Here is a 10,144-nt window from a genome sequence, read left to right as displayed (position 1 = left end):
GATGATCCCTTTAGGACCAGTGGTGTGAGTGGCGATACTGGGAGGGTGATGGGAGGGTAGGGTGGAAAGGGAGAACCAATTACACGGATCTACATATAACCCCCCTCCCTGGGGGACAGACAACAGAAAAGTGGGTGAAGGGAGGCATTGGACAGAGCAAGATATGACAAAATAATAATTTCTAAATTATCAAGGGTTCATGTGGGAGGGGGATCAGGGAGGGAGGGGGAAATGAGGAGCTGATGCTGGGGGCTTAGGTGGAGAGCAAATGTTTTGAGATTGATGAGTGCAATGAATGTGCAAATGTGCTTTATACAACTGATGTATGTATGGATTGTGATAAGGGTTGTATGAACCCCTAATAAAATGACTAGCCCTAAAAAAAATCTGAAACAGATTTTCATTTCTTTCTGTGCCCTGTTGGAACTCCTATGATCTTTCCCTACTCTGTCCTTCTTGCCTCTTTACCAGTTCATGTTGCCCCTATCTTCTGTCTCTGGACATTCTAGATAATTTCTACAATTCTCTCTTCAGTTGCTAAACCTATTGAGTTTTTAAAATGCAGTGTACCAATTAATTAATTTCAAATATTTTTGACTTCCAAGTTTTTAAAAAATCTTGGGGGGTGGGCTAGAATTCAATGGATTTAAAATATTTTGTTTTTCATTTCCAAATTTCTTGGGCGGGGGGAAGGTCTTCATTTTAAAAATCTGCTTATGACACAATGGATGGATGGATGGATTGCGATGAGTTGTACGAGCCCCCAGTAATGATTTTTAAAAATAAATAAAAATTAAAATCTGCTTCATCATTTATATAACCTTACCTTCAGCTCATTTCAAAAATAGTTTTATTGGCATATACTTCACATACTGGACAATTTAATCATTCAAAGTAAGACTGGTTCAATCATCCCCACAATTTCAGAACATTGTCTTCTCTACTCATTGTTAGCTCCCCATTTCCCCCATCCTCCCTGCCACGCGCCATCCAATTACTGTCTAAACATCTCTACAGACCCACCTGTCCTGCATTTCACACACAGAAAATCATACAAAACTGGCAGGAAGCAAACAAGCAAAAAACAAAACAAAACACCCCAACAACGACTAGCTAACACACAGAAAAATCTCAGTCGAAAGGCAGAAAATATTAAAAGCACGGAAATCACTTTAGGTTTCAGCTCAGTTTTAAGGTTCCTGTTTCCTTTAAATATATTTTAAAATAAGAAGATGGGCTTCATGCCCCGCGAGCGCAGGCTGCTTCTCCTCGCTCCTGTTCGCGCTTTCTTCCCTTGCGCCTTGGTCCGTTCCTATTTCCTGGAATCTTATCAAGAGGGATCCTAGGGGGTTGAGTTCAAAATAAATTATCCAGAAAGGGCACATCTTCGTCTCAGCTGCCTGACGGTACAGCAACCCTGTCCCGGTTGAGGGGGCTCTTCGGGACCACCAAGTTATTGTCCATCTAATTGCAAACTCTTAAGTCAGGCAAGTTAAAACCTGGAGAGCAGTCCCCTCCCACTTTGACCCAGCACTGCGCTCACAGACAGGCCGTCTTCCGTGCTGGTCTGGGGGCTGGGGAGGTGGGATAGTTCGGTTCACCTTCATACTGTGCACGTAAGATGGTCGGCGTCCTGAGTTTAGGCTCCCTATCTTGGAAGCCAACAAACAAGCAACTCAGAGGAAACAATGATAATGCAAGGAATAAAAGGAGGAGATCATGTTCGCAGATAGGAAGAGAATGCATTTTGAGAAAACAAACAAGGATTGAAGAGGACAGTTGGAAAGTGAAAAGAAAATACATATGATTTTTGAAATCCGGGAGAGCTGGAAGGTCAAAATCTCCCAGGAATCGGAAGCCAAGGGTCAGAGGAGATAAGAGAATCCGAGCTGTGGTGCTGTTCTGTCTGGAGCGACTGTGGACCAGATGCTGGGCCAGAGAACAGAGAAAAAACCGGGGAGGAAATTCCCAAAGGCAGACCCCCACCACAGTCTCCTGAAATAAGACTCTATTTGCTTTTCCACCTGGAAGTCGGGGCTGGGAGGAGGGGATCGGGAGCTGTCCCACGTCCTCCGAGAATGAGGCGTCAACAGAGACCCCACAAGCCCAAGACACAGCCGCCCGTGGGCTCCGAGAGGAGGACAAACAGCTAAAGGCCGGCTGTGCGTAGCAGCGCAGACCGTTCGTTTACTGGATGCTGGAAACCCCTGAGCCCCCTCGTGCTACGTCCCTGCGTGGGTCCTGATCAGCATCAAAAGACACTGACTCTCTAACGCCCTCCTCCCGAGTGGACACGGCTCCCTGGCGTCTAGCCAGTGTGGGCAATGGTTACCGCTCGCTGGTTCTGGCTTTGCCTTACTTCCAGTCTGCTTGCCCACGCAGTGCTGCTCACATGCACACACGTTTAATAACGGGGGCACGGTACTGCAGAGCCCCTGGCTGGTGCGGACAGGTAAGTACTTGATGTCCAGCTGAACGGCTGGCAATGGGGGCCCACCCAGAAGAGCCTCGAAAGACAGGCCTCGCAATCTCATTTCGAGATGTCACCACTGTGCAGACCCAGAGGAGCCGTGGTACTCTGCACACGCAAGGGCGCCAGGAATCGGAATCCACCTGAGAGCAACTGGGGACAACAAAGTGCTCCAGTATAAAGCCGCCTCCCGTTGGAAGGGTCTCCCCTTGCACTTATCCACAGGGCTCAGGGCAGGCTTGCTCGTTCCAAGGCCGCAGTTTGCAAGTTGTGTCAGTTGGGTGAGAGGGATCGTCCAGTCATTGGACCCAGCACACTGACCTCCAAGTGACAGCATGGCCCCTGCCTGCCCAGCTCCAGGGTGTGAGTCACTGCCCTGGGCAGCCTCTTCTGTCTGGCTGAGCTCCCTCTGCTAGGAAGTTCTGATGGTCAAGTAGCACCTCTGACCGCTGACCCCCAGAGCGACCCTCCCTGCACCTCCAGGCCCTTCCAGGCCGGGCTCCAGTTGGCCTAGCTGTGCTTCACCTGAAGGTGTCACCGTCTGAACCCAACTGCTCTGTCAGCGAGCAGCAGGCCTGCAGGGAGGGGGACGGTCCGACCATCACTTCTCTCACCAGGGCTTAGGCTGGGGGTGGGGTGGGGGTGGAGCTGTCACCCTCTCTCCCGCTGGGTCGTGACAACCAGCTCAGGGCCCTTGGCTTGAGGACAAAAACCGGTCAGTGACTGGTCAGCATCACCTTTCTGGGGCCAGCTCCTCAATTCCTCCCCAGGGCCTGCCCAGCTGAGGGGCGTCAGAGATGGGGGCTAGAAAAGTCTGGTATAAAGCCTTCATTTGACCGTGGCCACCTTGCCCAAGCCCACGTTCCTGGGGGCCTTGATCATCCCCTAGCTGCCCAGTGTGCCCGGGCGCTTGCAGGCAGCTCACGTTCCTGGTGCGCAGGTGGCTCAGGGTGAGCCCTCTGGCTCTCGCCTTCCAGTTAGATCCACTGCCCGTGGTGCTGTCCACCCCCAGGGCCGGGAAAGCCCCACTGTCTGGCTGAGCTCCCTCTGCTGGGCGTGGTGTCTACGTGGGACAGCTGAGCCCTCAGCTCCTTGCTCAGCAGCCCCCTGTCCCACTGCACCTCTTCCTCCCTTCACAGCCCCCAGGGGCATCAGAGGGCTTCAGAGAAGCTTCCGGAACAGAAGGTGAGGCCACCTGGTCACCTGACTAGGGGCACTGGAGCATGAAGACGAGGGATGGGCCTGAGGGAAGCAGCCCAGGGTGGGGCTGGCCTCCCCTGCACCCCCTCCTGCTGGGTGGTTCCTGAGGAAGCCCCTGGGGCCTCACTGGGCAGGCACAGCAGTGGGGGTGGGGGAAGGGGCTGAGGAGTGAGGGAATGCTGCAGGTGGGCGGTGCCGGGTCCTGGGAGCAGGCTTACGTCAGGTGGAGGCCAGCCCCTCGCTCACAGGCATGTTGATGTGGGCGCTCAGCAGGGGTGCGCCCTGGCCTTCCCGGAGCACCAGCACCTACAGAAGGGGCAGGGCCATGCAGTGGGTGCCGCACCTGTCACCCCTCCCCCGTGCCCTGCAAAGGGCAAGTCTGGCCTGATCTGTCCATCCTGATGACAGACCACCGGGGAGGAGGAGGGCCCACTGGGCAGACCCCCCACACCCGCTGCCCCAGCCGCCCTCTGCCCTCTGCGCTACCTTGATGATGTCGGAGACGCCCTTGTCACTGAGGCCCTCCACCAAGGTCTCCACGGGGTAGAGGAGCCCCGGCACCAGCAAGGGGAGCTGTGGGTGAAGGAAGGAGCCGGGCCCTGGCTTCGGGGGTCCCAGGCTTCCCCTGACGCCCTCACCAGGCCAGTGCCACCCCCAGGCCGGGGCTCCTTCTGCCACACCCTAGGGTCCTCAAGTTCCTTCCAAACTGGCAGCCAAGGAGGGCCCCAGAGGCAAAGAGGGCTCTTCCTGTCGGAGGAGACTCTCCTTGGGGAGGTGGGAGCAGGCTCTGGGGTGCTCAGGTCCCAGCAGACTCTGGGAGAGGCCATGAAGAGACCCAGCTCTGGGTCGTCCACGTGGCCTCCTGAGGCCCTACTGGGGCCTAGTCTGTGTGACCATGGAGCTGTCAGCCTCCTCAGCTCCAGCCAGCCAGGTGCCCGCAGGCCTCTACCCTGTGCGCCCCAGCCCGTACCTTGAAGAAGGCCCGCGGCAGGGCGTAGAGCGCCTCACTGTACACGAAGCAGACCAGCAGCCCCACGATGGGCCGCGCAGCCGAGGTGTTCTGAAGGTGCAGTGTGAGCTTAAAGGTGGGGCCCAGGCCCTGGACCTGCCCAGGGAAATAGACCACTGAGGACCGGCCAAGGCCACCCTTCCCTTGGCCACTGCTTGTGCCCTCCTCCCTGTCCCCATGGACGCAGAGGGGTCAGCAGAGCGCCAGGGAGGAGAAGGGGTCAGATCCAGGTGGCTGCTGGGTTCCTGTGTTTCCCTCCCTCCCCCTCAGGCTGCCTGGCTCACTACGTTTCGACCATCCCTGTACCAGGAGCCCAGCACCTTGCCTTCACCCAGCTGAGACTCCTGGGAGCAGGCCCCACAGGAGGGAGCTGGCTAGAGACCAGCAGGGGTGGGGCCTGTGAAGGTAGAAGGTCCCCTGCTGCCCAGCTCTCACCACTGCGTGCAGCTTGAGCGGCTCCCGGGCCGTGGCAGACACGGGGCTCAGGCTGGACTCGAGGGCCTGCACGTAGGCCCGGGCGGTGCGCAGACGCAGCAGGTAGAGGTCTGTCTGGAAGGTTCGGTGCATGGCTGGGGAGGGGACAGGGAGTGATGCTGGTGGGGTCGAGGGGCAGAGGCAGCAGCCCTTTGAATTCTAGCTCCTTCTCGCCCTACTCTGCCTACTTACCACTGGCAGCTAAGTGGCGGGTGTGGCCACCCAGGATGCTAACTGCCACTCCCACCCCGCTCTGTCTTGTACCCATCGATCAGGGCCAGTCCCTGTCGTCGGGTGGATCTCACTCCCAGCAACTCGACAGGGAAGGGCCAAACTGCTCCCCAGGGCCCGGAGGCGGTCCCTTTTGGGGAGCAGCCTGCCTCATCTTTCTCTCATGGAGTGGCTGGAAGGTTTGAACCCCCAGCCTTTTGGTTGGCAGTGGGTGCACCACAGGGCTCCATCTTCCAGGAAGAAAGTCTTTGAAGAATCACCTCTCCCTGAGCCTTCCCTGGGTGTCCTGGGAAACAATGCCTGGCCCCCAGGTGGCTCTCACCCAGTTCTTGCTGCTTGAAGGAGCTGGGGAGGAGGAGGCAGGGGAGGAGGAGGAGGCAGGGGAGGAGGAGGAAGATGGGAAGAGGAGCAAGAAACCCCACCCGGGCTCACCGGTGGCAGACTCTCGCTCCCGCAGGGTCTGGTCCACGTAGAGGCGGGTCTTCCGGGGCACACTGAGCTTCAGGGACTGGGCGGGTGGGGGGCCCGCGTCACCCCCTGCCTCCACAAACACAGCCGTGCGCTTCAGGATCTTGATGAGCAAGCCACCGCCTGGGGGAGCCAGGGGACCCCACATTACCATGCTTAGGCACTCCCTAAGGACTGGCTTCCGGGGTGGCAGATCATGGAAGCCCTGAGTGGCCCCTGCTAACGCCCTATCAAGAATGCATGAGCTCCTTCAGTGCTATTTGTGGGGGATGGTGCTATTCCTGGGGACACGACCTCAGGACAGGGCCCCACGCCTGGCTGACAACACAGGAAGCTGGTGAGCTGGCCCAGGGGGAGGCCCCCCGCCTTTACACCCACCTCTTCACCCCCCACCCCCACCCCCGCTGCAGCCCAGGTCCAGCCCCTCCCCAGCGAGGCTCCCCTACCTTTTGTGGTCATGACGAGGGTGTTGTCTTCCCGCCCATAGCGGCCAAAGCAGAGACTGGTGACTGCGTCCTAGGGTGGAGAGTGGGAGGTTGGCTGGAGAGCAGTGGGGGCGGGGAAGGATGGGGAGCTCTCAGATGGGACAGGTGAGATGAGGGGAGAGGCCCGAGTCCTTGTCTCCCCGCCTGCCTCTGTTCCCGGGGCCCCAGCTGTCTGGCGTGGACGGTCTTGGAGGGGCCTGGAGGGGCCGCAGCACTCCCAGCTGACAGCGGTTGTTTCCCCCCCTCCCATTGCATTTCCTTTGCAGCCAGCCTCCTGCACGAGTTTCAGTTCCATCCTGCGAGGCGCTGGCCAAAGGCAGTTAGTTCTCCAATCTCAGCGGGTCACGGCAGCCCGGACATTTTACGACTTGGGAGTTCTGGTCCCCATTTCGCTCCCATCGATCGGGCCCTGTGTCCCTGGTCAGAAGGGTCACCAGGGGTGGCCCTCAATCTTCTGGTCTTGGGTGAACGAGGCCTTGTGTTGTGTGGGCGGCCGGGAGCTTGCTGACTCGCTGCTTCTTAGAGTCTCTGGTTCCTTCCTCCAGAACCGCAGGGACCCACAGCTGCAACAGCTCAGGGCCGGCTCGCCTTTTCATCAGTTCTCTCCCGCCTCCTTCCCAACCGCACCCACTGGCCCTCCAGCACACTGTGGGGCAGCCAGTCCCTGCCACACTTTATACTGGGACACAGCACACACACACGCGCACACACACACACACCACGCTTCAAGGCGGTCCACTGGGCATTCTCTGTTCCACTTGGCTGTGGCAGTGAAGACGCCGAGAAGGGCCTCCGCTTCACCCCCAGCAAATGGGGTAGGCCCAGGCTGAGGCAGAATGGTCTGGCCCTGGGCCCTGCTGCCCGGCTCTGCCTCCGTTTCCCAGTCAACTGCCACTTGCTAGTGACACATGGTCCAGAAGTCCCATCCCCACGTATCCCCTCCTCTGACCCCCCACACCCACCTGCTCACTTTCCCTTACTGAACTAGCTGTTGCTAGAACTCCAGACCGACTTGCTCATTGTTCTTTGCCCCCCAGGACAGTGACTTGTGCCTATGTGGGGCCCAAATGGCTTTGAAAGGTAGCAAAAGTCTTGGGCGAGTGGGTGGGGTCGGTGGCAGAGGTGCAGAGGCGGGCGAAGGGGCAGGCTCACCGGGGCGCGGATGATGTTAAGCAGGGCCTTGTCTCGATAGACGCGGACCTCGCCGTTGCTCAGTCCCACCATGACAGCCTGCAGGCCCCGGGAGCGCTGTTCCAGGAGGTTCATGGTCAGGATGGCCGCGGGCATCGGCACCGTCCAGAGCTTCTTGCCCTGCAAGGGGGCAGCAAGTGTTGGCAGGGGCTGCTGGCAAGGGTCGTGGGAAGGAGGTGTGGAGTTTCTGGGAAGCCTGAGGGGCTCTGCTGCTCTGGGGTGTGGGAGGTCGGGGGGAGAAACAGTGGAGGAGGAGGGCCAGGGAGGGGCACATGCCCAGAGGCCACACCTTGTGGGTGAAGCCGTGCAGGCTGTCTTGGGTGCTGCCCACCACCAGGATCTTATGTACCCGGACGAGCCCCACGGGCTGGGCGCTCAGCTCAATGCAGTACTTGGGGCGCTTGGAGTCTCTGTGGAGGAAAGACACCCCGCTCCAGCTGCAGAGAAACCCTCCCCCGACTTCCCCAGCAGGCCCACAGCACGTTCTCCTGCTCGCTGCTTAGCCGCCATGTGACCCAGCACAACATGGGGCTTGCTTCCCTCCTGCCTTTTGGGGGTGAGCAGGGCTATAACTCAGCACTTCACAGAGCTCACAGTGAACTTGGGGGTCTCAACAGTGAATGAACGTGCTCGACAGGTGACAGGAAGGTTTGAGGTTCGAATCCACCCAGAGACAAGACCGACTGCGAAACTGCTGAAAGCTCAGCCCTTGAACACCCTCTGGAGCAGCCCTCTGACCCTGACCCGTTTGTTTTTTGGGGGGTTTACTTTAGATTTGGACTAGCCACTGCTAGTGGACTTGGACCCGGCCATGGCCCTGAGTCAATTCTGGCTCATAATGACCCTAGTCAGGGTTTCCGGTGCAGCTGATCTTTACAGCAGCAGAGAGCCTCATCTGTCTCCTGAGAAGCAGCTGATGGATTTGAACCACTGACGTTATGGTCACAATCCAGGGCTCACCGGACAGCACCACTAGGGCTCAGAAGAGGATGATGACTTTGCCCTGCGAAACTGCACTGGCAGTCCGATGCCCTGACTGCCAACCCTAGGTCTGGCCCGCCCTCGGCATTGCCAAGTCAGCAGTACAGGCCCCCAGGGGCCGCTGCTCCCAGCTGGTCTCCCTGCTCTGCTCCCCCCACAGCAGAGTTGTGAAATGGAGATGGATCAGAGTCACTTCTCTGTTACAACCGGGACTCGGTCTCTACTGTACTCGGACAGTCCCTTAAGTCACCTCCTCCCAGGCGAGCCCCTTTGCCCGCACAGCACGCACCCAGTCTGCCGCATTGCCTTGGGGAACCCTTGTGCGCTGCTCAACGCACAGCGGGCATTCTGTGGAAAGCAAGTCCAGCACCAGACGTCATGTGGGCTGATACATGTGCCACATGTACTGAGAAGTGGTGCGGCCCATGTGGATGCCCCTCCACCTCTGGGAGCCCTGCTAGTGGCGGAGAGCTGCCAGGCCTGGGCCCCAGCTCACGTGGCCGGCCTGCAGACTCTCTGTACTAGTGCTTTCCTCCTGGGACCTTCTCAGCCGGTTTGTTCCAGGCCCACCCCCCACCCCCACTCCAGGCCCCTGCACCTCGGAAGGGAGCGCACTTTATTGGCACCATCCTCTGTTCTGTCAGTTGCTACATACCGAAGTTGCTTTCTACTTACTCAGAACATAGATGTTGCCGTCTCGACAGGCAGCGGCCAGCAGGAACTCCACGTCGAACTGGCCGGTGATGTCCAGGAACGCGGGGATGCTGGGGAGGTTCATCTGCAAACAAAGACCCCGCCTCAGGTGCTGCCACAGCTCCAGTCCTGCGCCTCACTCGGCTCTCAGGGGCTGCACCTTCATCAAGCACTGTGTGCTGGAGGGAGTCATGCCTGCCGGCACACTCTGTGGGTCTCTGCCTCCTCTCAGAAGGGCTTCCTACGGACTCTCGAGCCCAGGGGGTCTGCACAGCAGAGGTGGGGACAGTGAAAGACCAGACAGGGCCTGACCTAGAGACAAACAGTGGGTGACGGGACCCCATGGCGGTATGACTTGGCTGTGGCTACCATATGAGGGAGGCCTTAGCCAGTGGAGAAGAGAGGAGAGACAGGGACGGTTCCTGGCAGGAGAGCAGAGTGGGTGCGGGGCCTCCCCCACCCCGCTCCCCGCTGCATATGTAACAGTGACGTGCCTGGAAGACGTGCCACACCTTCCACAGTGGATCTCCTTACGGTGGGGGGGGGGGCAGAGATTGGGGTAGATCCACCTTTTCCTCGTTTTTCTACAATGAATGTTGGGTTGGGGGCACAGGGATTGGGGAGGCCTGCAGCCTGGGCCTCAGGTGTGGCCGGCACCAGGCCCCGCACTGACCTTGGTCAGCACGGTGAAGGCCTCAGGGTCCAGCACCAGGATCTCCTTGCTTTCGGTGCCCAGCACCAAGCAGGACACGGCACCCTCGTCAGCCAGGTTCTTCTTCAGCGTGGCCATGGTGGTGATGACCGTCTGCAAGGGGACTGATGGGGTCACCCAGGGGACTCAGGCCACCCCCACTTGCCGGTTCCCCAGGCACCGCCACAGGAGGGGAGGAAGAGGGCAGAACCGGCGGGGGGCAGGGGGAGGGGGAGAGGTGGAGAGAGAGG

The 10,144-nt window shown here is 58.8% G+C and overlaps 1 protein-coding gene across 4 annotated transcripts in view; it reads right to left on the bottom strand.

Moving 5' to 3' along the window:
• Positions 1 to 817: 817 nt before the first annotated feature.
• The window catches only part of BBS1 (Bardet-Biedl syndrome 1), a 14,844-nt gene continuing 5,517 nt past the window's right edge, over positions 818 to 10,144 (bottom strand). For 3 of the 4 annotated variants that reach the window (XM_045297269.1, XM_045297268.1, XM_045297270.1), the window contains 10 exons: positions 9,876 to 10,007; positions 9,181 to 9,287; positions 7,818 to 7,938; positions 7,490 to 7,648; positions 6,299 to 6,368; positions 5,817 to 5,975; positions 5,115 to 5,248; positions 4,641 to 4,775; positions 4,157 to 4,243; positions 818 to 3,976 (listed from right to left, as the gene is read on the bottom strand). In XM_045297269.1, the coding sequence (XP_045153204.1) occupies positions 3,890 to 3,976; positions 4,157 to 4,243; positions 4,641 to 4,775; positions 5,115 to 5,248; positions 5,817 to 5,975; positions 6,299 to 6,368; positions 7,490 to 7,648; positions 7,818 to 7,938; positions 9,181 to 9,287; positions 9,876 to 10,007 (1,191 nt within the window). In that variant the 3' untranslated portion in view covers positions 818 to 3,889. The remainder of the gene's footprint in view (positions 3,977 to 4,156; positions 4,244 to 4,640; positions 4,776 to 5,114; positions 5,249 to 5,816; positions 5,976 to 6,298; positions 6,369 to 7,489; positions 7,649 to 7,817; positions 7,939 to 9,180; positions 9,288 to 9,875; positions 10,008 to 10,144) is intronic. The other variant, XM_004713702.2, reaches the window with a different exon arrangement.

This window comes from Echinops telfairi, unplaced genomic scaffold, assembly GCF_000313985.2.
Source record: "Echinops telfairi isolate 266 unplaced genomic scaffold, ASM31398v2 ScPeMD7_7417;HRSCAF=8455, whole genome shotgun sequence".
NCBI classification, from domain to species: Eukaryota; Metazoa; Chordata; class Mammalia; order Afrosoricida; family Tenrecidae; genus Echinops; species Echinops telfairi.
The sequence above is the reverse complement of the archived record's forward strand: the minus strand, read 5'-3'. Positions and strand labels throughout refer to the sequence as shown.